This window comes from Rhincodon typus, chromosome 17, assembly GCF_021869965.1.
Source record: "Rhincodon typus isolate 14 chromosome 17, sRhiTyp1.1, whole genome shotgun sequence".
NCBI classification, from domain to species: domain Eukaryota; kingdom Metazoa; phylum Chordata; class Chondrichthyes; order Orectolobiformes; family Rhincodontidae; genus Rhincodon; species Rhincodon typus.
The window spans coordinates 35,598,551-35,625,262 of record NC_063348.1 but is presented as its reverse complement, the minus strand read 5'-3'; the positions used below and the strand labels follow the sequence as shown (position 1 = coordinate 35,625,262).

Sequence of the window (26,712 nt, the reverse complement as noted above, 5' to 3'; positions counted from 1 at the left end):
ACTTTGCACAGGAAGGTGGTGGATATTCTGATATTTTCACAATTACATTGTAACTCAGCAACTATTTAAACCAACATCTGTTTCTATGCTGCATACAGTTCAAAAAGAGGCTATTCAGCCCATCACATCAGTGCCGACTTTCTATTACAGCAAACCAAAACTTCCATGATGAAAAGGAAAGTACTGCAGACGCTGGAAATCCGATATAAAAACAGAAATTGCTAGAGAAACTCAGCAGGTCTGGCAACTTCTGTGGAGGGAGAAACAGAGTTAACATTGAGTCTGATGTGACTTGTCTTCAGAACAGAAAGGAGTTGGAATATTGGGTTTTTTAATGCTGTAGACAGAGGGACAGGATGAATGAGTGCAGCAGACCATAAGCGTGTTTACAGCCAAAGACAAAGAGGTTGCTAATGGTAATGAAGAGATGATAGACATATTAAAAAAAAGACATAAATGAAGTTGTGCAAAGGTGGGAGCAAAAGGAAGGGGTGAGACCAGAATTATGGGACATAGGTCAGATGGGTCTGCTGCTGTGCAAACATTCCAGCTGTCTGTAACATTGAATATCAACTCAACAGCAAGTCATTTGGCCTATTATGAAGGAGCTTGACAGGGTAGACACAGATTCTTTCTGCTGCCTGTAGAATCTGGACCAAGGGATCAAAATCTCATGATAAGGACTGATCATTCAGGACTGGGAATGAGGAACAATTTCTTCTCTCAGATGGGAACCTTTGGAATTTTCTACCTCATGAGAGTTGGGAATGCTTCAGCATTGATTCTATTTAAGGATGAGATAGAAAGATTTCAGGTCTCTTAGGGAATCAAGAGATAAAGGAAGAAGATAGAAAAGTGGAGTTGGAACCCAGATCTGCATGATTGTACTGACTGAGGGAGCAGTCTCACTGGGTAGTGTGGCCTATCCTTACTTCTACCTTGTGAAGAACCTCCTCCTACCCCTCTTCATCTCATATTCTCACCATATCTTTTGTTATCCTCTATCAGTTTATCTAGCTTCCCCTAAATGTATCTAGAATCATAGAATCTTACTGTCCATAAGGGAGCCATTTGACCCATCATGTCAGTACCAGCTCCCAAAACAACTACCCCAGCTAGTCCCATTCTCCAGCCCTATCTGCGTAGCCCTCTAAATTCATCACTTGCAAATATATATTCAACTCTCTTTGAACCTCCTCTGGAATCCACTTCCACCATTCTCCCATGCAGCACATTCCAAATCCTAACAACTCTCTGGGTAAAGAAGTTTCTCCTCATCACAATTCTAACTCTTTTGCTGACAGTCTTGAAATTGTGACCCTTAGTTACTGACATACCGACTAGTGGAAAAAATATCCTTCTTTACCCGGTCAGAATTGTACATAATTTTGAACACCTCAACAAGGTTACCTCTTAATCTTCTCTGCTCCAAGCAGAATAAGCCCCATCTCTCCAATCTTTCCTTGTATCTAAAATCCCTCTAAAATCTAACATTCCTGGTATCATTCTACCAAATCTCCTTTGAGCTCTCTCCAGGGCTTCAACGTCCTTCCTTAAATAAAGTGTCCAGAACTGAACACAACCTTCCAAATGTGCTCTGACCAAGGTAGACATGTTGCATCACTTCCTTGCCCTTACAGTCTAAATCTATATAACTTTCGTCACTCCCTCTGATAGTGAATTCCATCTTCTAATTCTATTGGGAAAGAAGTTTCTTCTGAATTCCCCATTGAATACATTAGCGACTATTTTGTATTTATGGCTCCAAGTTCTAGTCTGATTCACAAGTGAAAACATCTGCTCCATGTCTGCCCTATCAAATTTCAGGCGATCTTTTTCGTATGTCAAATTCCAATAATCCTACGCATCCAATACAGAACTTGTTACGATCTCCTTACCTTTGGTGTCCGTTTCCTTTGCAACAAGTTGACACCATTGAAGACTGAATTTGTTTGCCTGGTTGAAGGTGCAGGCATTTTGTTGCTATCTTGTCTGAATAACGCTGCTGGAAAAAGACAAAAAAGACAAACTAAAGTTGTCAATATTATTTTAAACTCTTTCCATTGACAAAAAAAATTCAGGAGACATTTTAAAGGGGCCTTATGATCGGGAATACATTGCCTGAAAGGGATATAGCGGCAAAGTCAAAAGCAACTTTCAACAATGGATAAATATATGAATGGGAATGTTTAGAGGGTTATGGGAAAGGTGGGGGTGGGGTGCGTAGCAATAATGGAAAAGCTTTTTCAAAGAGCCAGCACATTAACAATGGACCAAACAATCTTGACAAGAATTCAAATTCCAAAAAGATAGCAAGTGAACTTAAACATCAATTGATTGTAGATGTTGGTGTGTTCGCTGAGCTGGGAGATTTGATGGTGTACATTTTGTCCCCTTACTAGGTAAGGTAATTAATTAAATATATCTGGAACCAAAAGCTAGTTCCATCAATAATGATCATGAATCTCCTACATTATTACAAAAAAAAATCCATCTGAATCATGAATATTCTTTAGGAAAGGAAATCTGCCAACCTTATATGGTCTGGTCTACAGTAATTCCAGACTTATATCAACTCTTACCTGCCTCTGAAATGGCCTACCACAAGACTTTGCAAAGTATTTTCCAATATATCCTCAGTTTAACATTTGACAATTAACATAACCCCAGATGCCAACAAAAAAAAAACAAGTCAGCCATAAAGCAGATTAGTAACATTCAGTATATAATTGGGGTGGCATGGTGGCTCAGTGGTTAGCACCAGGGACCCGGGTTCGATTCCACCCTCGGGCAACTGTCTGTGTGGAGTTTGCACATTCTCCCCGTGTCTGTGTGGGTTTCCTCCGGGTGCTCCGGTTTCCTCCCACAATCCAAAGATGTGCAGGCTAGGTGGATTGGCCATGCTAAATTGCCCATTGTGTGCAGGTATGTGCAGATTAGGAGGATGGTCTGGGTGAGATGCTCTGAATGTCAGTGTGGACTTGTTGGGCTGAAGGGCCTGTTTCCACACTGTAGGGATTCTATGATTCTATGGTAACTGTTAAAGTTCATGTATTATAGATCAACATACAACAATAAATCATATTAATATAAAAGACACACAAACTTCCAAAAGCACCTTGTCCCCTGATGCACATATCCCAGTCCCCTTCCTCCCAGACACGTATTTAGCAGCCCTTCTCCGCAGTCATCCAGCCTGACATATCCACACACTCACCAGCCTCCTTTAGGTCCACCACTTATTCAATGGACCAATCAATGTTGGCCCTGTCAGCATTGCTCATATTCCAAGAAAGCGCAAACACCATTGTGCTCGCTGACTGATACCAGCTGTCAAATGTTAGGTTTTAAAAGCCGTGTCCTTATTTCTCCAAAATACTGGCACTGGTAACTTGTACATACACCTAAGAGGGCTGATGGTGCCTTAGTTTAAGTATCTCCTCTGAAAAGCAGACCCCCCCGGACAGCGCAGCGCTCCCTCGGTACAGACCCCCCCGACAGCGCAGCGCTCCCTCGGTACAGACCCCCCGACAGCGCAGCGCTCCCCCGGTACAGCACAGGGAGCGTAGGGCTGGTGGTGTTCAAGTCTCTGTCGTGAACCCACAATGCTCTGAGCCACTGAGCCCTGGCTGACATGATGATCAATACTGGAGCTTATCAAATGTTCACTGACACACACTGGATCACTCACAGGAAATTGAGTGTGGTTTTCCGCGGAAGTACTCGTAGAATTTGGAGAGATACATGACCATGCTGAGTTTGTCGGGCTCGTGGACTGAAGCCATCTCCTTCCCTGTGGTGACTGGAGAGATCCCAAACTCACGTTCTGCTACATCAAAGGCCAGCTGGTTGTTTTTGGCAGCATCCTCTTCAGTCAGTGCATCAAAATCACTGGGGATGAATGAAGAATAATCACATCGTCAGGGTAGGGAAGTGAAAGGTGAGCTGGAGGCTGGGGTGGGTGTGGGGTTTGGGGGCTGAAAGCAGATTTCCTGTGTACCAAATCACAGGCTTCAATAATACTGAACATTCATCAGCATAGTCAAAATGCTTTGCACCATAGAAGCAGAACACGCCCAATCTTACAAAAAAAAATGACAAGTTACATTAACGTAGAATCTTGTACAGAATAAAACATGCCACGATGTTTCACAGGGACACAATCAGTGTAGAAGGTTTAACACATAAACAGATACTGGGCCAGGTAACCATAAACTTGGTCAGAGAGGCCAGTTTTAAGGAGTTTTTTTATAAAGGAGGAAAGAAAGGTGAAGAGGCAGAGCCATCAGGGAGGAGTAGGAGATCAGAGGAGCGAGACAGGAGAAAGCATCACTACTAGTGATGGAATAAAGAGTGTTAGAGATGGACAAGGGGCCAGAATTGGCACAATGGGTAAAGACCAGGGCCCATTGTATGAAGTAGTTAGAATGGACATGCTGGGCTGAATGGCCAGCCTCACTGTTGTTTCAGCCTATGATTTGGAGAGTGAGAACTCATGCCTTCATTCTTAAAGCAAACAGACACGTTCATGCCCTGTATTTCCAACAGTCCTCTCCAACAGACTCCTAGATATACAGGAGCCAAACAAAGTCAGCAGCAGTTTGGCTGGCTCCCAAAATGTTCAAGTTCCTAGCATCAAGCGACTCTTACAGATGATGCAAGAAGTAAATCTTACATTAGATGTGGACAGAAGTGATGTATGATTGCACACAAAGCTAGGCCATTCTTCCAAGAGCTGGTCAAGTCAGTGACTGCCACATTCTTGTAGTTCTCGGTTTGCTTCTGGCACCAGGTTAAAAGCCTATTGGGACGAACCTCCGACTCTGGGATTGAGAGATAAGACAAAACAATGGATAAGCAGGTTGGTCAAAGGTGCACGCAGCATTTCCAGATCATACATTTACAGGAAATAAGCCATTCAGCCCCACTTGTGTTTATGCTCCATATGAGATTCTTAAGGTAACATGTTCAGAAATCACACAACACCAGATTATAGTCCAACAGGTTTATTTGAAAACACAAGCTTTCGGAGCCTCACTCCTCCTTCAGGTGTTAGTGAGAGAGGTAGTATCAGACACAGAATTTAGAAGTAAAAGATCAAAGGGTCACAACACTGATGAGGACGTATTAAACAAATCTAAGATGCTGTTAAATCTTTAATCAGTTAAAAGTATGTATTTGTAAATCCCCAAATTCAAGTCACTGTCCTGAGAGAACTAAAGGTTTTATTAGTGTAAAGAAGAGGTGACATTTTAGGTCAAATAATGCATGTTAGGTGTGAGGTCTTGTTTAGAATCCGTGTGTGTTTTGGTTTGGAGTCAGACTGGTTTTATTTCTAAAGTAGGAACTTATAAAACGCCACATTGACTGACTGTCTATAAATTGTGTGCTTTTTAAACAAAATAGAATGTATCTGCAAATACAGATTTATTCCATAGATATGTATATGTGTGTGCGTGTGTGTGCGCGTGTGCGTGAGAGGGGGTGAGAGAGAGTATGTGTGTGAGGGGGAGAGAGATAACATCAGCAGCAAGCACTCGGCTTCTCACAAGACTCCCTGCTGTGGTTTGGTCTGGGTGCCTGCATGGAGATAATATCCAGACCTTTCTCATTCCTTTTGACTTTGTTTCCTTTATTTCTACTGGATTTTTAATTTGGTTTTGTAATCAAGTCCATAACCAAGATGGTGCTGGAGAATTGCGACTTTGTATCACTTTTCACTGCACTCCTGCATTCCTATACTCGAGTACATTTGACAATAAAATCTAATTCTAATTCTCCCCTCCCACTCTGTCTGTGTATTCCTTTCTTCTTCGGTTTGGAGGGATATAGGCCAAGCTCAGGCAGATGAGACTAGTTTAGTTTGGGAACATGGTCTATTTGGAAAGGGTCTGTTTCTATGGTGTATGTCTCTATATATACACATCAAGCCTTCCGTAAAGGCACCAGTGCTATTTGTGTGACCACTTCATGCTGCAGAGTTTGATATTCCCTCCACCCTGTCCATAAAGAAATTCCTCCAGAACTTAATCAATGTTAATGACTGTGCTCCCTTCTCTGGGTTCACTTACAGGTTCAGCTTACTGAAAACTTTCGCAAATTTTAAGATCTCTATCAAGTCACCTCTTTCCCCGAGTAGTGACCTCCAGCCTGCCCAGAAAGTTACAAACAACCAATTGTAGTTTACATGGCTGTAAATCTTTTCTCTAATGCTTCAACATCCTTCTTGTAGTGCACAGACCAGGGTTACACATTGAGGTATATTATGAAATTGACTGAAAATCCTTAGACTAAATGTAACCTACATATACACTGGTACGGTGGGAGGAAGCTTGTGTACTTCATAAATAGCAACATGAAAAGTTAGGTGGAAGGCCTGTCTTATCTATGAACACTTTGTAATATGTTTTTTTGCTTCATATCTCAAAGAACTTCTATTTCCTCTTTGGAGAGTATTGGGGAAAAGTTGCAAGGATGAACAGGCTTTTAACCAACCATACTGAACTATTTCATAAATGTTCCTTCCATTGCCAACAAGTCCTTGAGCGTAACATGAAACCAGAGTTTCTGGCTCAGAGGCAAGGCACTGTCAACCTGGCCTCAAGACCTCCTTCTGTAATAGGTAATCTGTAAAGAGCTGGCACTGATGCCAGAAACTGTAAGCTCCCAAGACTCTCTTCTGTTTGCTTTTCTAGAATCAGAAGTTGAATGTGTGGGATCATCACTCTAGTCTTTTCCTTAAGTATGAGTAATTGTAGGTCAGTACTTCAGTAAAATTACATAAATTGCATTCACAAGAGTGGTTCCAGAGATGAGGTGCTTCAGTTACAGAGATAGATTGGAAAAGTTGGGACCATTCTCCTTTGGGAAGGGAAGGTTGGGAGGAGAACTGAAAGAGATATTCCAAATTAAAAGGGGTCTGCACACAGTAGACAGGAAGAAACGCTTCCCAAGGCCAGGCTGAGAATGAGAGGACACAGATTTAAGATGATTGACAAATGAAGCAATGGAGACTTGAGGAGAAACAGTTTCATGCAGCAAGTGGTTGAGATCTGGTGTGCACTGTCTGAAAGCACAGGAGAGGTGGGTTTGATCAAAGCATTCAAAAGCGAACTGATTATGATCTGAAGAAGGAAGAATGTACAGGTTTTCGGGTGAAGACAATGGAATGACACAGTGTAAATTGTTCATTCGGAGAGCCGACATAGTCACAATGGACTGAATGGTCTCCTGTGCCAGAACAATTCTGTAATCCTGTAAATGTTTTCGCAGCACCAGATACAATAATGAAAGTAAAACTGCTGATATAAGAATGTTAGAAGCCGGAGCTGGTCCCTTCAGCTTGTTTAAGCATTCAGTAAGATTATGGCTGATCTTCTGTCACAATTCTACTTTCCTGAATCATTCTTGATTCCCTTAGTGCCCAAAAATATCCTCAACTCAGAGCAGCCACTGCTCACTGGGATAACAAATTTCTAAGATCCTAAGAAACCATTTAAGTGCAGACATTTTGCACCCTCTCAGTCCTAAATTGCTGAATTCAGTCCTCTTGATGCATCAGGCAGGGAAAACAGCCTCTCAACACTTGCTGTGTCAAGTTATCTAAAACGTTTATACATTTTAATGTGGACACCTGTCATTGCACTAAACTCAACAGAATAGAAGACCACGCTACTCAGTCTCTCTTCAAAAGGACTGACTGTTTGTATTTGAACACTTAACTGGCTGTGGAGCACCCTGGGACAGTTAGATCTCCATAAGGTATTATTTAAATGCATTAGGACATGAACAGATTTTTTGTTTTTGCTGCTCATTCTTGGGATATCGGAGTAACCAACGTTTATTGACCATCCAGGCAGTAGATGAAGGAGAAAATTTTGCCTTGCAAGTTCCCATCACACACAAGTCATACACAAATAGTCAAGAGGATAGGGCAGGAGCTACAGTAGTGATCTCTGGAGGTTATACAGTCATACAGCACGGAGACAGAACCTTCAGTCCAACACGTCCATGCTGATATCTGAAACTGACCTAGCCCCATTTGCCAGCATTTGGCCCATATCCCTCTAATCCCTTCCTATTCATGTACCCATCCAAATGCCTTTTAAATGTTGTAATTGTACCAGCCTCCACCGCTTCCTTTGGCAGCTCATTCCATACATGCACCATCCTCTGTGTGAAAACATTGCCCCTTAGGTCCCTTTTAAATCTTTCCCCTTTCACCTTAAACCTACGCCCTGCAGTTTTGGACTCCCCTACCCTGGAAAAAGACCTTTGGTATTCACCCTATCCAGGCCCCTCATGATTTTATAAATCTCTATAAGGACATCCTTCAGCCTTTGACGCTCCAGGGAAGAAAGCGCCCATCATATTCAGCCTCTCCCTATAACTTAAACCCTCTAGTCCCAGCAACATTCTTGTAAATTGTCTCTGAACCCTTTCAAGTTTAACAACATCTTTCCTCTAGCAGGAAAAACAGAGTTCAATGCAATATTCTAAAAGTGGTCTAACCAATGTCCTGTACAGCAACAACGTGACATCCCAACTCCTATAGTCAATGCACTGACAATGAGGGGTCAAACACCTTTTTCACCACCCTGTCTACCTGCAACTCCACTTTAAAGGAACTGTGCACTCTGCACCCCTCATTCTCTTTGTTCGGCAACACTGCCCAGCACCCGACCATTAACTGTATAAGTTCTGCACTGATTTGCCTTACCAAAATGCAACACCTCACATTTATCTAAATTAAACTCCACGCCTTGGCCCATTAGCCCATCTGATCAAGGTCCTGTTGTACTCTGGAAGCTCAGGGTCATTTTTTAACCAATATAGCGGAGGTGTTAGGCAAAGCAGTCTGTGTTTCTTCTCCCCAGTGTACAGGGGATCACCAAAGATTGGTAAACTTGACTCACCATGACGTGACACTTTGATAGATTTTCGCAAGGAGTTTACTCTTTCTAGTGGGCAGTTCTTCAGATCGGTTGTGATGTACAGCTCACGAACCTGAAGGACGTTAAAGAAAAAAAGGTTCCTTTTATTCTCTTTAGAACAGTACCATCTCTATGTTCTTACCCCACCAACCTCACAGGGCACACTCCATCCTGACTTGGAACAATATTGTGGATGCTCCATTGTTGCGGGATTAAATGCTGGAGGTCCTTCCCTCTAAACAGCATGGTAGGTATCCCCATACCACACAGACTGCTGTGGTCCAAGGTGCTGTCTCAGCAACATCTTCTCAAGGGCAATTAGGAAAAGGCAATAAACACTTGGCTTCACTGCGATGTTCACATGCCAAGTGTGAAAAAATAGTGGCTGCAGAGAATACATATGAGATCGGTGCCTCAGATGAGGGATTTCAGTTATAGAGATAGACTGAAGTAACTGGAATCATTCTTCTTGGAGAGGAGAAGGTTAAGGGGAGATTCAATAGATGTCTTCAAAATCATGAAAGGTTTAAATGGAGCAAATAAGGTGAAACTGTCTTCAGTGGTTGACAGGTCATTAACCAGAAGACCTAGATTTCAGGTGAGTAGCAAAAGAAGCAGAGGCAATGTGGATTTTTTTTTACAAAGCGAGTTAGCGTGATCTGGAATGCACTGTCTAACAGGGCAATGGAAGTCAATTCCATAATAACCTTCAAAAAGGGAAGTACTCACAAGTTTATGGACAAACAACAGGATTGTGGGACGGACACTACTTGAAAGTCAGCACAGGCACGAAGGAGTGAATGGCGTCCACGTACAGTGTAACATTCTGTGAATGCAAGGTTTTACCCAGTCTGTGTGTGTCACTGTGGTCTTACCTGGTGAGGCTGTACACAATTTGAGTTGAGGTTGGGGTACCGTGTTCCTGGATCTATCGTGTACTGGTCAAAGTTCTTGTTGATGTTTTCTGGAGTGGTTTGAGGTAGCAGTCGATAAATACTTTCTCTGGAAGGTGAGGCACAGAATATTCAAACACATTTTTTAAAACTCTATACTTCCCAGCAAAGAACTTGTATTTCTGTTGTTGCACCTGCAGCCCCTTCAGGATACCACAAAGTAATTAACAGCCAGAGAAGTGCTTTTCTAACATAGTCACTATTGCGATGTATGAAATGTGGCAGCCACTTTGCTCACAAGAAGAGCCCACAAGCAGCCATGAGAGAAAGACCAGTTAATTAGATTTTAGTGATGTTGGTTGAGGGATCAGTATTGATGAAGGTACTATTGAAAAGTTCTCTGCTTTCCTTAGAAGTAGTGCCATTGGATCTCATACACCCATCTCAGAAAGGAGATGGGACCTCAGTTTAATGCCTCATCCATAAGACAGCTCTTCTGACAGTACAACGCCCCCTCAGTAATGCACAGGCTGTGTTGGCCTAAATTATGTGAGGCTTTCTCTGGCTAACAGCTGAAGGGTGAATTGTTCAGTGTTAATACTAGTCCTGGAGGGACTCCATAATGAATGGGAATCAAACTAGAAATGTTAACATATCCGAACAGATGGCAGCATTTTACAGTGCTTGGGCTGGAGTGGTGCATCTTAGATTGCTACCCATTTCTATCATCTTGAAATGATCTGTCTCATAACTTAAAAGAAGTGGGAGCCAGTAATGATGTGTTGTGGACAATGAAACATTTGAGACTTCAGTAAACAACAGGCCCTTAAGCAACAAGTTTTTGGGATTGGGAAAGAAGCAAGGGGCTGTGAAAAAGGAAACTGAATGAATTAGAACCAAATCAGATATAGTTCTGACTGTGATGAGGTCGGAGTCCTACATAATTTCCCATGTGGCCAATTACCAGGACACCACCAGAATCCCCATCCAATGAGGGCCATCAGATGGGCTCTGCAGGCTGAAGGGGCCAATTGGATTTTATTTTATTCATTCAAGTGATTGGGGGGTTGCTGGCTAGGCCAGCATTTATTGACCATCCCAAAGGGCAGTTAAGAGTCAGCCACATTGCTGTGGGTCTGGAGTCACATGGAGGCTAGACCAGATAAGGATGGTAGCTTCCTTCATTAAAGGACATTAGTAAAGCAGATGGGTATTTCCTAACATAGATTCATGATTATCATTAGAATCTTAATTACAGATTTTTGTTATTGAATTAAAATTTCAACAACTGCTAATGGCAGGATTCGAAGCCAGGTCCCAGAACATAACTTGGATTAACAGTGCAGCAATAATACTACCAGGCCATCACCTCCCCGAGGCACCTCTTGAGGTCTTGGTGGCTGGCAGCTACACCGAGAGAGACAGAGAGAGAAGAGAGAGTAAGTGAGATGGGCCCCACCAACATAGGAAGGGGGCAACAAGGATGCCTTAGGATGGAGGAACTCTCTAAGCAACTCATTTTTAAAAAATTGGTTAAAAAAAATTAACGTTTGCCATAGCAACGAAGTTATCAATGAGGAGGGAGAAACTTTCCAAAGCATGGCCTGCAGCCACGTTAAGTCCTGGCTCCACGGCAAGGTGGGTAAAATTCGAAGAGGCCTCAATGGTAACTGCACCCCCAACCCATCCCATCCCCCCGACTCCAGCAGGAGGGCACCTCCAGCCAACTGCTGGCTTTCAGCTGCTGTCAGTGATATGACAATTCTGCTTCCAATTGGGCACTCAGTTGCTAACAATTGGCTACCCATTACCATCCTGAATCCTCCTCAAGGGAGATTGCTGCGAGGCAATACCATGTTAGGGAGGTGACCTAATACACAACTTTCACTCCTTCCCCCACACACCCACCTGCGCTCCAGAGCTATGCTCCATGTGGCCAACAGGATGTCGTTCAAAGATAAGAAAAAGAGAGAGAGGGAGAACAGATACAGAATTGAATCGTGTTGCCTCCCTGGTGCCAGGGTAAAGCATGTCTGAGCAGGCACAGGACATTCTGAAGGGGAAGGGTGAGCACCCAGAGGCTATGGTCCAGACTGGTACAAACGAAACAGGCAGACAGATAGATGAGGTCCTGCAAACGGAGTTCAGGGAGTTAGCTAGGAAGTTGAAAAGCAGCACTTCTAGGTTTGTAATCTCAGGATTACCTGTTGTGCCACGTGCCAGTGAAGCTAGGAATAGGATGATCGTACAATTAAATAAGTTGCTAAAGAGCTGGTGTCGGAGGGAGGCTTCAGGTATGTGGATCATTGGGATGTCTTGCACGACAAGTGGGACCTGTACAAGAAGGACGGAGGAGCGCCAATATCCTGGCGGGAGGTTTGCTTGTGTCACTCAGGACAGTTTAAACTAGTGATTCCAACCTAGTTATTCCATAGTGTGGAAACAGGCCATTCAGCCCAACAGTAGTGTGGCAGGGGAGTGGGAACCAGAGCAGTACGTCAGCTTACGTAGCGATTGAGAAGGTGGTAGAGGTTAAGACAGGTAAGTTTAATAGGAAGGACTAGCCGGGCCAGGTTAACGAACGGAGCTGGGCTGGCAGTCTGAAGTGTATTTATTTTAATGCAACAAGTAGAACAGATAAGGCATATGAGCTGAGAGCCTGGATTGGTACATGTAACTATGTTGTTGTAGCATTTACCAAAACTTGGTTGAGAGAAGGGCAGGACCGGCAGCTCAACATTCCAGAAATTAGATGTTTCAGGTGAAATAGAGAGGGATGTAAAAGTGGTGGGGAGTGGGGGGTGGTGGGAAGTTGCATTACTGATTAAGGAGAATGTCACAACTACACTAAGAGAAGACATTGTGGAGGGCTCCTCCAGCAAGGCCATCTAGGTCAAACTCAGGGGATAAGGAAGGTGTAATCACTACGATGGAGTTACACCTCAGGCCTCCCAAAAGCCAGTAGGAGACAGAGGAACAGATTATGTAGGTAGATTGTGGAAAGATGTAAAAACAACAGGGTTGTTGCTGTTATGGGTGATTTTAACTCTCCAAATATTGAATAGGACTCCCTTAGTGCCAGGGGCTTAGATGGGGCAGAACCTGTTAGGTGCATCCAGGAAGGCTTCCTGAAACAATATGTAAATAGTTCAAATAAGGAATGGGCCATACTGGACCCTGTATTGGGGAATGTGCCTGGCCAAGTGATTGAAGTTTCAGTGGGGGTGCATTTTGGGAACAGTGATCATAATTCTGGAAGTTTTAAGAACAAGGATAAGACTGGTCCTTGGGTGAAAGTGCTAAATTGGGGGAAGTCTAATTACAGTATTTGGCAGGAACTGGAGAAATTAGATTGGGGGCGGCTGTTTAAGGGTAAAACCATATCCACCATGTGAGAGTCATTTAAAGGCCAGTTGATTGGAGTTCAGGACGAGCACATTCTTGTCATGATAAAAGATAAGGATGGCAACATTCCTGGATGATAACAAACATTGAAAGTTCAGTCAAAAAGGAAAAAGGAAGCATATCTAATGATTAGGAAACTGAAATTAGACAAAGCCCTTGAGGAGTATAAGGGAAGCAGGGAAAAGTTAAAGAAGGAATTAGGAGAGCCAAAAGGGGCCATAAAATGTCCTTGGTAAGTCGGATTAAGGAGAATTCCAAGGCATTTTACACACATATTAGGAGCAAGAGGGTCGTTAGTGAAAGGTCCATTCAGGCACAAAGGATGGAATTTATGTATGGAACCGGAGGAAGCGGGTGGGGTCCTTAATGAGTACTTAGCATTGGTATTTATCAAAGGAGAAGGATATGGATGATGCTAAGATTAGGGAGATGTTATTCTAGAGCTTGTCGATATTAAGGAGGTGGTGTTGTGTGTCTTGAAAAATATTAAGATAGACAAGCCCCCAGGGCCTGATGGGATCTATTCCAGATACTGAGGGATGCAAGGAAGATGATGCTGGGGCCTTGAAAGAGATCTTTATCCTCTTTAGTTACAGGGAAGGTCCCAGAAGACTGGAGAAAAGCTAATGTTGTTCCTTTGTTCAAGAGGTTGTCCTCATAGAATCTTTCAGTGTGGGAGCAGGCCATTCGGCCCATTGAATCCACACTGACCCTCCGAAGAGCATCCCACCCTGATCCACCCTATCCCTGCAACCCTGCATTTCCCATGGCTAATCCACCCAACCTGCATATCCCTGGACACTATGGGGCAATTTAAAATGGCCAATCCGCCCAACCTGTACATCTTTAGACTGTGGGTTGAAACAGAGTACTGGAAGAAACCCACACAGACATGGGGAGAACATGAAAATTGCACAAAGACAGTCACCTGAGGCTGGAATCAAACCTGGGTCTCGTGCCATCAGGGATACTCTAGGAAATTATACACCAGTGAGTCAGTGGGGTGGAAATTATTGGAGAAGATTCTTAGGGACAGGATTTACTCATATTTTAAAAAGAATGGACTTATTAGGGATAGTTAGTGAGGCTTTATGTGGGGGAGGTTTTGTCTCACAAATTTGATTGAGGTTTTTGATGAAGTGAAGAAGATGATTGAAGAAGTTAGGGAAGTGGACGGTATCTACCTGGACTTTGCTAAAGCATTTGATAAAGGTCCCTCATGAAAGGCTGGTCCAGAAAATTAAGTCACATGGGATCCATGGTGAGTTGGTAAAGTTGGGTACAAAATCAGCTTGGTCACAGAAGGCAGAGGGTAGCTGTGGAGGATGTTTTTCTAACTGTAGGTCTATGACTATTGATGTTCTGCAAGTTCAATCGCCATATTTGGAGTAGTGTGCATAGTCTGGTCACCACACCAAAGGAAGGATGTGGAAGCTTTAGGGACGGTGCAAAAAAAAAGCTTCAGCAGAATGTTGCCCAGATTGGAGTGTATTAGCTATAAAGGAGAGGTTGCACTGTTTTACTACACCGTCAAAACGTTGAGTAGTGACTTGATAGAAGTATATGAAACGATGAGAGGCATGGACAGGGTGGATAGTCAGAGTCTTTATCCCAGGATGAAATGTCAAATACTAGGGGGCATAGGTTTAAGGTGGAAGCCAGGTATGGAAGGTTTGAGTTACAAACAAAGGCCGGATAGGCTGGGTTGTTTTTCACTGAAGCGTAGGAGGTTGAGAAGTGACCTGATAGAAGTTTATAAAATAATGAGGGGTATAGGTAGGGTTAATGGTAGTTATCTTTTCCCCAGGATGGGGGATTTCAAGACCAGGGCACATTTTTAAGGGGAGAGGACAGAGATTTAAAAAAGACTTGAGGGGCAAATGTTTTACGCAGAGTGTGGTCCATGTGTGGAATGAACTTCCTGAGGGAGTGGTGGATGTGGGCACAATTACAACGTTTAAAAGACATTTGGATAAGTATATGAATAGGAAAGAGTTGGACAGATATGGACCTGGAGCAGGCAGGTGGGACTAGTTTAGTTTGAGATAATAGTCAGCATGGCCTGGTTGAACCGTAGGGTCTGTTTCTGTGCTGTATGGCTCTGAGATGTGTAAGGCAAGTTGTTTTTTTACATAGAAGGTGGTGGCAACGTGCTGCCAGGGGAGGTGGTAGAAGCAGATACAATAGCAACATTTAAGAGGCATTTAGACAGACACATGAAAAGGCACAGAATAGAGAGATATGGTCCATGTGCGGGATAGTTTAGAATGGCATCGTTGTCAGCACAGATATGGTGGGCTGGTTCCAATGCTGTGGTGTTCAATTTCTAGCAACTGACTGGCATTGTATTAACAATGATCATATCACCTAAACTGTCGAATAACAGCCCCAATTGAGGATCCTGTGGTATAGGGTAGTATCCCTATCTCTAGGCCAGAAGGTCCAGCCCAGAGTCAGCATGTGAAGGCCACAGAGGTGTGTCATAACATGTCTAAACAGGCCCTAACTTTCTCCAGCCGCCTTAAGGGATGTATGTGCAAGTCCAACAAAATTTTAGCAGGACAGCTAAGATGTTCTCAGTGGGTAAGTGTGGAGCAGTACAAATTACCAGCAAGTTCTGCTTCACAAGCCAGGGCATATCACTTCATTCCCACAACTAGCTGACTGATTTATGCATTAATAACAGCCTATGTTGTTAATGCACTATTATACTGACAGCAAGATCCACTTGTATTAAAGAACTCTCTCTTCTCCCTTTCTCCTTCACCCACCCCTCGTCTTCTCTCTATTTCCCCTTCCCTCTCTGCGACATTTGAGCTTGTCTGTACAATGCATCAATCCTAGTTGTGAGACCATAGATCAGTTGGGAGATGCCAATGAAAACATATGCAGATTTAACTTTTTGCTCGAGGCTTTGAAAATCGTCGTAGATGAGTGGAGATAACAGCGGGTTCATTTCAAAAATCTATCATAACTTCTGCTAAGAATAAAATTCTTGCCATATCTGGAATCTGACTAAAATCAGTTCAAATAACGTACTCTGCAGATCACAAGCTCATTCCTGGAAACTGTCCAAAGAACACAATTGAGCCTTCACAACAGAGTGTTTTCCTGTGTTCTGCCTGATTGAGGGTCAGGAGCCATATTGGACTCCCTTCTGGTCTTGATGGTCCCACCCCAACCCAAAGGATCCTTGGATACGGCTTCATTCCCTGCATTCTCAGCTCAGAGTTTGCAGCTGAAATCAGGACTGTGAGGAAGTTTCACTGGGTTACTGCCAATATTGATAGCAATCAAATACCATAATTCGCTTAAGAACTGGAGGAGGCCATTGAGCCTCCCCACCCACTGACCCTCAGCCTTTTCCACCATTTGATTAGATCCTGAATTGTTCCTCACATTCACTTACCCACCTTAGGCCCACATCCCTCAATCTCCTTATCCAACATAAATCTACCAATTTTAACAGAAGTTCGGTGATATTCGAGGGATCTTAGGGAGAAGGATCTTGATTTCGATCATCTTGTGGATGAAAATAAATCATTCCAGCTATAGCCCGGTGGGCAGCACTCTCTCTTTGAATCAGAAGATTGTGGCCTCAATTCATGCTCCAATAACTTGACTGCAAAAATCTAGGCTAATGATCCAATGCGGCACTGGGAATGCAGTACCATTACACTTATGGTCAACTGGATGAGACGTTAAACCTTGCCCATCTGAGAAAGCAGATGGGGGTCATCAGGCGACATTATTTCAAAATGTAATAGGGGAATTATTCCCAATAATTTCACAAATATTTATCCCTCAACCAGCACCACTGAAGCAGATTATCTGGTTAATACCATGTTGCTGTTTATGGGATCTTGCTGTGCACAAATGGCTGCTGTGCTTCCTTCATTACAACAATGGCTACCCTTCAAAACTAATTCATTGTAAGGCATTTTGGGCCATTTCAAGGTTGTGAAACATGTTATACAAATGTGAGTCACTATTTTCTTTTTCTAAATACTTTTGTACACAATCCCTGAATAACCTGGTTCTAGGCTCCCCTCACATGTGGAGGAAATAGATTCACTTTTACTACGTGCAATCATTTTATTGAGATGATAAGCCTCACCTGTTTTGAGCCCTTTGTTGGTCGATTTAATTAAAACGGCTTAATAGCTCTGCTGGAAAAGAAGGCTAGGGATGACATGAGTGGGTTAAGGTATTAGTTTCAGTTACATTAAGTGCTGGTGGTGCCAACAACAGGTTCTGGGCTATTGTGATGGAACTTGATATAATAATGCAGTGTCTATGATGCTCTAAATTCATGCAGCACCTGAGCAAACTGTGAAGATTAATTCAGTAAAACACAATTTGTAACTGGATTCAGATTACAAAAGAAAGCAGAACTACTGAACTTTCATAGACTACATAAAATTTGCAGCGCAGAAGTAGGCCAGTCAGCCCAACAATTTTATGATATCATTTATGCCTCATCTCCACCCTTTTCATCTCTTCTTATCTTCTATTCCTTTCTTCCTCATGTACTTATATCGCTTCCCTTAAAAATCTAACTGATACACAAATCTTCTCCATAGAAAAGGACCTGTCACCTTTCTATGGACCCACTTTACAAAGTTGACACCTAATGTCCACTGAAGTGGCACAGGTGCCCTCCGAAGTACTAGACCCTTCAATCCCTCCCTGAACACCACAACAACACAACAAAGAAAACCTTAAAACAGGTCATTGTGAAAGAGCCCTGCTCCTTTCAGTTAACTGGCACACCAAACCCCAGGAATTAGTTCAGACCCACAGTCTGGATATTAAGAGTTTATCCAACTTCATCACTGTAACAGTACAGATTAGCAAACGAAATTCCAGTCTATGTTTGGTGTTGCTTTGTAATAATTCTTCTTGGTTTGTTTTCCCAGTTGGCAATCCTTACAATAACACTGCAAAGCCCCATGCACTTATTATTGTCCTAAACATTCCGTTATCACCTAGTAACCACTCGCTCTGTAACGGACATCAAACTGCATGGAATTAACAGAAGGAGACTATTCAGTCCAAATTTTCCTCACGAGCTTCCCTCTTATCTCACTTCATCCTCCCCTATCAGAACATCCTCCTTTCCTTTCTCTCTCATATGTTCATCCAGTTTCCTCTTTAATACAACTTTTATTAACCTCAGCCATCCCTTTGGCAGTGAGTTTCACACATTCACCACTTTCTAGTTAAGGAGGTTTCTTCTAAATTTCCTCTGAGATTTACTAGTGACTGTCTTAAATTTGTGGCCCTCCACAAAAACTGATGTCCTCCATAATCAGAAAGGTCTCTATCGGATCATCCCTCAGTCTATTCTTTCGCAGAGTTCCTGTATGGAAAAACTTGGAAGTTTCTGCTGGAATCAGACAAAGAACTTGGTAGACAATACACACCCCTTTCTCTCACCTCTCTGCCAAGATCTCCAGCGATGGTATGTTCTCTGCCCACCTCTTCACCATCCATGCTGTGTCTAAGGCTGCCAGGAATCCACGGGCACAACCAGTTCCCATCGGCCAGAATGGCTACAAATAATTGGAGAGCACATACAGATATGTAAGCAGTAAGGTCCGCATCATCACTGGCTATCAAACATAATGACACACAAGCACTTATAGCATTCACTTTCAGTCAGAACGTCCACATGGCTTCTCAGGGTCCTTGGAAATGCAAAGTCCACAAGTAGTGAAGAGTGGATTCTGCTACACACCAATCAGCATCAACAAACTTAACGTCGGACCAGTTAAGCAATGGAAATGCAACAACAAGCAGTCTCACTCATTGATTCACAATGTGTCAGCTCTGGCTCATGGGTAGCACCCTCACCATCAAATCAGAAGGTTATGGGTTGAAGTGACTTTAGCACATGATGCAGGGCTGAGGGCGTGCTCCTGGAACTCCACAAAACAGCAATGACTACACTTCAAAAGGGCTTAACTGGCTGGTAAAGCAAGTAGGTAAATCTTGATTTGTGAAAGAAGTTGTAAGCAAACTTTTGTCTTGCTTTTTTGAAGGAGGTAGGAATAAGCAGGATTTTTTGGTCTTAATAGGTTTCCTATTCTAGCACGGAAAATCGTGACCAGATGTTCCTTCTAAATCCATGTCTCCAGCACAACTTTAAAACTCATTCAAGTGAGGTGAACATTGCTAGTCAAGGCTCGATTTATTGTTCATTCCTCCTGCTCGCATTGTGTCTTCTTCTTGAAAAGCAATTGTTTCTTCTGCCAGGAAGTTGGCTCAGTCACTTCAGACCAAACTATATAGTCAGGCCGGAGTCATCTGCAGGTCAGAATAGACAGGGGTAAGAGATTCACTTCCCTTACAGATAGTAAAGATTGGGTTTTTAATGATGAATTTGTAGGGTTTCATCACCAACGTTCCTGGTACCAACCCTCAAGTTACACCTGTAATTTGCTAAGTTCAATTTGAACTACTTCCAGTTGAATTCATGATCCTTGATTGCTAGTCCATCACTTTAAGTGCAATGTTACTGCACCCGGCATGTTTCCCTCGCCTGGCAATGGACATAATTAGTCATTAGTGTCAGATGTTTGGAATGTTGTCTGCGGTATGAGTGCTGGCAAACAGCCTTGCTAGTCATTTCCTCCCAGTGATCTCATATTCTTCAGGAATTCAGGGTAAATCTCGTTGACTCCTGTTGCTTTGTCTGGCTTGGTTGGCATCAGAGTGCTGTTCACTTTGTCTTGTGCACATGGCCTTGAGAAGTCGGTGCTGTGGTTGGGGCAGTCTTGAGTGCATTATAAGGGTGTTATGACCATCAGCTCATCCTTGCTGCTGGTCATCTGTATTTTTGACTTTATTTTCTTATCAAAGAGTATTAAGATAAATGGAGTTGAGATACAGACCAGCCAATACCTGTTGAAACGGTTAATAGGTTCAAGCAACTGATTGTGCCTTGCTATAGCTGTGTTCCATTAATTTTTATCTTGCCCTATAATCTCAGATATCCAGGGAACTACCCCTGCAGTGAATTTCTAACCCATGTGCTCCTGATTTGGAAAGCCCATTATTGCGAGCGTAGATCCATAAAAGAAAAAGCTTATTTTCCCATCAAAAAAAGCAAAAAGCAGTTTACAAACCACTTGCCTCTAAGAGGCTGTCTCCAACAAGAGCTACCAACAGCCGATAGCCAAATCTCTCTCGGATTAATGCAGCATTCTCCGAAGCATACATACAGGTAAAGTCGAACATGGCCACATCGGGCTGGTCATTATGGTTCATTGCAAAGTCCAAAGCGGGTAGCTGGTAATTTGTGGCAAAGTCAGCTGCCTCTCTGGCGTAGGACAAGAGGGCCTCGTGATTCACATTCTCACTGCACAGGAGCATTTCTGTATCGACATAATCCTGCAGGAAGGACACACAAGAGTCAAAGGCATTAGAAAAGCTCTCCTCTCCTTAAAATTCAGAGAGACTTCTTCACCCGTTGGGGGTGGGGGTGTGGGATGGAAATCTGGAACTCTCTCCATTAAAATGCTATGGAGGGTGGTGTTACTTGAAAGCTTCAAAACAGAGATTTACCTTCGTTGGGGAAAAGAATCAATGGCTACAGAACCAAAGTGGCCAGATTGAGTTAAGATACCTGTCGGCTGGGATGGGACAGGAACAGCAACGGTGGAGACAACAGCAAGATTAGGAGGAGGGTGGGTGTGGGGGGGAGAGATGGGAAGGAGGAGGGGAATGAGGGGAGAACAGGGAGAGAGAGTAGGTGGAGACAGAGTGGGGGAGAGAGAGGCAGGGCGGGGCAGTCTGAGAGGAGGAAAAAAAAGAGGAAGAGGAAGGGTCTCCAGACCCGAAACGTTAACTTTGTCTTTTCCTACACAGATGCTGCCAGACCTGCTGAGCTTTTCCAGCAAATTTGTTTATGTTCCTGATTTACAGCATCTGCAGTTCTTTCGGTTTTTATTTTGTCTGAGAGGAGAGGCAGACAAGGAAAATGAAAAGAAAGAGAAAGGAGCGAAAATAAGAAAAAATTCACACATGCCCAGCAGTAAGGGAAAAATCAAAAGGCAACATTGTGTGAAGCATAGGCAAGAGGGACAGAAACATTGTGTAAGCCAGTGAGAGTGAGAACTGTTGGTAGTTTCACTGTGGGGTGAGGTGGGGTTTCTGAATATAGCGGATTCTTTTTATGCACTGGGATCAACAAGGCTTCGCCTGGAGCTGTGTTTCCACTGTCAAGTTGGATAGTGTTGTGAGCCTGGCGCAGTTCTGGGATCAGTCAGGAGGATAAGTGAAATCTTTGATAATTTTGGACAGCGAGCCCCAGTTATTGCTGGAAAATAGGGACACCATTACATTCTTCATACATAACACAACTTCCGCTAAAGAAGGCTTATACCTACATTGACAATCACTCCTTTGTCCAGCAAACTCTGCTTCTTTGCTGTCATTACAAAGTAATGTGTGTTATCCTTATAATAAACAATATTCTCTAGATCAATTCCTGAAAAAAAAAGCATAAAATTCAACATTAGAACAGTGTAGAATTTTTCACCAGTCAAATCACTCTCAAGATCAATTTCACCACTGAAACTGCTCACACAAACAGCAGGAGGCCATTCAGCCCACAGGTCTGTTCCAACATTCAATCAGACTTTGAGCGACTCGTATCATAACTCCACTTACCTGGCTTAATTCCATATTTCAAAATTATTCAAACCCTCAAATTTGTATTGTTTCACAATAGTTGATCTCTAAGGTTTTGGAGTAGATTTGTAGCTTGGGTTGTGGGTGTTGAGGTTGGTTGGCTCGCCGAGCTGGTTTGTTGCTCCGCAGACGTTTCGTTACCGTGCTTGGTAACATCCTCAGTGCAGCCTCTGATGAAGCGTCGGTGTGTTTTCCCGCCTGGCTTTTAAATTCTGGAGTCCGTTGCGATGGATTGCCTCACTTCCGGGTTTCCTCCGTAGTGGAATGTATATGGGGTCGAGTTCAATGTGTTTATTAATAGCCTGCTTCGTGGGGTGCCATGCTTCCAGGAATTCTCGTGCTTGTCTCTGCCTAGCCTGTCCCAGGATCTTGGTGTTGTCCCAGTCGAAGTCGTGGTTCTCCTTGTCCATGTGGATTGAGATGAGTGAGTATTGGTCGTGTCTTTTTGTAGCCAGTTGGTGTTCATGTACCCTTGTTGTTAGTTTCCTTCCTGTTTGTCCGATGTAGTGTTTCTCGCAGTCTCTGCAGGGGATCTTGTAGATGACATTGGTCCTGTCCATGGCGGGGAGTGGGTCTTTAGTTCGGGGACAAACAGGAAGGAAACTAACAACAAGAGTACATGAACACCCATTGGCTACAAAAAGACACGACCAATACTCGCTCATCTCAATCCACATGGACAAGGAGAACCACGACTTCGACTGGGACAACACCAAGATCCTGGGACAGGCTAGGCAGAGACAAGCACGAGAATTCCTGGAAGCATGGCACTCCACGAAGCAGGCTATTAATAAACACATTGAACTCGACCCCATATACATTCCACTACGGAGGAAACCCGGAAGTGAGGCAATCCATCTCAACGGACTCCAGAATTTAAAAGCCAGGCGGGAAAAGACACCGGCGCTTCATCAGAGGCTGCACTGAGGATGTTACCAAGCACGGTAATGAAACGTCTGCGGAACAACAAACCAGCTCGGCGAGCCAACCAACCTCAACAGTTGATCTGTCACCTTTGCTTAACAAAAATCTATTCCACCCAGATTTAAAATTAACTAGCATTAATTGCTATTTGCAGGAGAGTTACAAACTTCAACTGTCTTTCATGCGTAGAAGTGCTACTTACTTCCCTTCCTGAAGGGTCTGGTTCTAAGTAATTAGACAATGTCCCTTAGTCCTGTACTCTCCAGCCAGTGGGTAGAAACTGTTTGAGTGGATGGAGGCTCACGTGCAGTGTAGGTACTAGTTAGGTCGAGCAGCCTTTGTCAGTTTCTGTGCGGTATGTTTAATTCATTTCCAAGTCTTACTCCTTTCTCCTAGCTGCAAAGCTCAGTCTTGGAATGTGCAGGCTGTCTTGTTTGTACTGGCTAGGCATGTAGCATTAGAGCTTAGAAGATTAGGAGGTGACTGATTGGTTGAAACATAAGATCATGGAGGGATGGTGGGGGAGGGGGGAGGTGGTTGTTCTTTACGAGATAGATGTGGACAGCATGTTTCCTCTTATGGGGGAAATCTAGAACTAGGAGTCACTGTTTAAAAATCAGGTGTTGTCCATTTACAACAGAAACTGGACAATTCTGTTTCTCTCAGAAAGGTTCAGAATCTTTTGAAACCAAAAAACAGAAATTGCTGGAAAAGCTGGCAGCATCTGCGGAGAGAAATCAGAACCATTCTGAAGAAGAGTCATTGGACCCAAAACGTTAACTCCGATTAATCTCCGCAGATGCTGCCAGACCTGCTGAGCTTTTCCTTCAATTTCTGTTTTGGTTTCTGATTTCTAGCATCCGCAGTTCTTTCAGTTTTTATTCAGAATCTTTGGGACTCGTTCCCTGCAAAGGTGATGGAAGCAGAGTCCTTGAATATTTTTAAGGCAGCAGTGAAACGTTTCTTGCTAAGGAGGTGAAAGGATAGCAGGGGAAAGTGAGAATGCAGGTTTGAGGCTACAATAAGATCAGCCATGATCATATTGAATGGCACAGCAGACTCGAGGGCTGAATGGCCTGCTCTTGCTCTTTGTTCATACAATATGCCTTCCATAGACTCCATCATTCTGCTGCAGAGATGACAGGTGGTTTTCACTGTGTAAAGGACAGTGAGATATGGAGCTGATAGACCGGTGTAGAAAGCTAGACTGCTGTTGTTATCAGAAGGGTTGTGCAGCCAGAGAACTTAACTTTCACCTTCCCTCCACCCGAAGTATCGTCTCGTGTTTTTGTCACAAGACTGTTTGGTTTGGAGTGCCTTGTGAGGCAGGTCAACACCCACCTGTTTCCTCCTTCAAGTCCTGGAAGAATTTCTGATTGAAGATGAAAGCGACGCCACTAATTTCCTCGACTTTCGCCTCGGCTGTTGTGTTGCGGTTGATGAAGTTGGCAGTGATGGCGATGGCCAATTTCCCACGGAACTCTTTCCTTCTAAATCCTGAAATATATTATCACAGCTGTTTCAACAATGATCACAGAAACAAGCCCTATGCCATAACTTTTACAGATGCTTTTATTTTGTTGCTGTCTTAAGTGTGTTACTTTCATTCGTACTTGACACCGTTAGCAACAGCAGATATTTCAAAATCAAATTTGGACAGCAGCTTGATTTGCTTCATTTTGATTAATCTGTAATTGTCCATGTGACACTAGGAAGCAGAACACTTCCTGTTGCTGGCACCTGATGTTAGCATCTCTAGATCAGAGTATATCAACTGTAGAGCTACAGGTTCCATAATGCAGTCTGAAACCCAATTTCAGATTCTCTGTTAAGTTCCAGTTGCACAGTTTGTTTGCGTGCATGTGTGAGTTTGAGAGTTTGAATGTGTGAGTGAAAGTAAAAATGAGAGAATGAGTGTGAAAACATGAGGAAGAGAATCACAGAAAGAAAACAATGAGATAAAAAAAAACGGCATGGAGTGACTAAGAGACAGATAGAAACCCAAACACAAACAATGAATGAGCAAGGGCCCAAACGGGGTTGAACTTTGCACCAAGTTATAATCAGTCTGTGTCCTGGAACATTGAATCTACTGCAACTTTCATGTATTCAAAATTAGGTCACTCTGTCCCCAACAGGCTTTTTTCCTAAGTGGAACACCTCCACTCTCTCTATAAGAACGACAGTTCCTTGCCAGTCTAATTGATTACTACCATGCCAACAGTCTTAGATCTGCTGCAGGGAAGCTCAACTCAAGCTGGAGGAACAGCACCTCATTTTCCATTCAGCCACTTTACTGCTTTCAAAACACAACATTGAGTTCAACAACATGCTGAACACTATCCTCCATTTTGATTACCACAGCCCCACCCCCACCTACTCTCCAACCTCTCATCTTGCTTGTGTCTTGATGACTTTGCTCTCAGCAGAGGTGAGCTATTTTCTCCTTTCATGCCTATTGTTTACATCTATTTGATAGATGAATCACTCCTTTACAACCATTATCACTCCATTTGTCTTTTGCTCTGGACGTCCTTACTATCTGTTTCACTAGTTCCTCTCCCACTTTTGTCAACAGCATAAAGACTATGTTTTCCAGCTGTATTCAGTTCCAATGTCTTTGGACAGGAAACATTAACTCTTGTTTCCCTCTCCCAGATGCTGACAGACCTGCTGAATTCCTCCAGCATTTTCAGTTTCTCTTTTCACAGAATTCCAGCATCTGCAGTATTTTGCTTTTATTCTTCATATTTGAGTCAGGAATTTTGAGTCAGGGTTTAAACATCGAGTCGGGGTTTGTCATTGGAAAGGTTAACTGCAGAAATAACTAGGGAACTGAACAGTCTACAGCACAGCTATACCAGTATTCATCCAACCACAGCAGTCCTTTTGAGATGAATTCTCAGTTGTTCTTCCACATCTAATCATTGCATCTCCCAGACCCAAAGATGAACACGACCGTTTAATTCTTTTCTTTTCAGAGAAAACTTCGTTTGCTTAAAGTTGATGAAACATTTCTTTTTAAAAGTTTATACTTGGTATGAAGTTGATCAGGATATTTATTTCATTGATTTAATCAATGATGAAAATGGGAAAGCAAACAGAACTTGACCTATTTGGATATCTCTTATAGTGTCATAGAGTTGGACAGCATGGAAACAGACCCTTCTGTCCAACTCGTCCATGCCAACCAGACATTCCAATCTGACCTAGTCCAATTTGCTGACATCTGGCCCATATCCCACTAAACTTTTCCTATTCATATACCCACACAGATGCCTTTTAAATGCTGTAATTGTTCTCAATGAAATTTATTTATTTAATTCTTCAAAGCTTCAGTTGACCACCCCTCAACTTGTCAGAAATAGTTCCAAATTTTGATCAACATTTTGTTTGAAGAAATGCTTCCGGATTTCACTCAAACTGCTGTACTTTAATGTTAAAGCAACAAATGCTCACAACTTTGGCATACAGTTTGACCATCAGATGAACTTCCAACTTCATATGCTCTCCATCAACAAGACCTCCTACCTCTATTCCTGTAACATGGTCCAACTCCATCCCATCCTTATTCCATCCACAGCTAAAATTCTCATTGAGCCTTTGTTACAACTAAGCTTGACTAATCCAGTATTTTCTTGGCTGATTTCCAATCCTCCATAAATTTGAATTCATCTAAAATGCTCCTGCCTGCGTCTTAACCCACACCAAATCCTACTCATTTGTCATCCCTGTGCTTGTTGACCTGCACTGGTTCTGGTCCTTGTTTTTTTTTAAAAAATGTTTCCATGGTCTCCCTCAGCTTTATCTATATAACCTGCTATAGCTACACAACCCTCCGAGTTAGGTGCACTCCTTTA

The 26,712-nt window shown here is 43.0% G+C and overlaps 1 protein-coding gene across 5 annotated transcripts in view; it reads right to left on the bottom strand.

The window, feature by feature from the left end:
* Nucleotides 1–26,712, bottom strand: part of mical2a (microtubule associated monooxygenase, calponin and LIM domain containing 2a) — a 216,588-nt gene that overhangs the window by 140,264 nt on the left and 49,612 nt on the right. For all 5 annotated transcript variants that reach the window (XR_007263958.1, XM_048606984.1, XM_048606981.1 and 2 more), the window contains exons 6-14: nucleotides 24,194–24,349; nucleotides 21,625–21,725; nucleotides 20,369–20,626; nucleotides 18,671–18,786; nucleotides 9,809–9,935; nucleotides 8,916–9,006; nucleotides 4,676–4,823; nucleotides 3,692–3,891; nucleotides 1,899–2,005 (exon numbers count right to left, since the gene is read on the bottom strand). Coding sequence is in view for 4 of the 5 variants with exons in the window: in XM_048606984.1 (XP_048462941.1) it covers nucleotides 1,899–2,005; nucleotides 3,692–3,891; nucleotides 4,676–4,823; nucleotides 8,916–9,006; nucleotides 9,809–9,935; nucleotides 18,671–18,786; nucleotides 20,369–20,626; nucleotides 21,625–21,725; nucleotides 24,194–24,349 (1,304 nt within the window). In the remaining variant the exon portion in view is untranslated. The remainder of the gene's footprint in view (nucleotides 1–1,898; nucleotides 2,006–3,691; nucleotides 3,892–4,675; nucleotides 4,824–8,915; nucleotides 9,007–9,808; nucleotides 9,936–18,670; nucleotides 18,787–20,368; nucleotides 20,627–21,624; nucleotides 21,726–24,193; nucleotides 24,350–26,712) is intronic.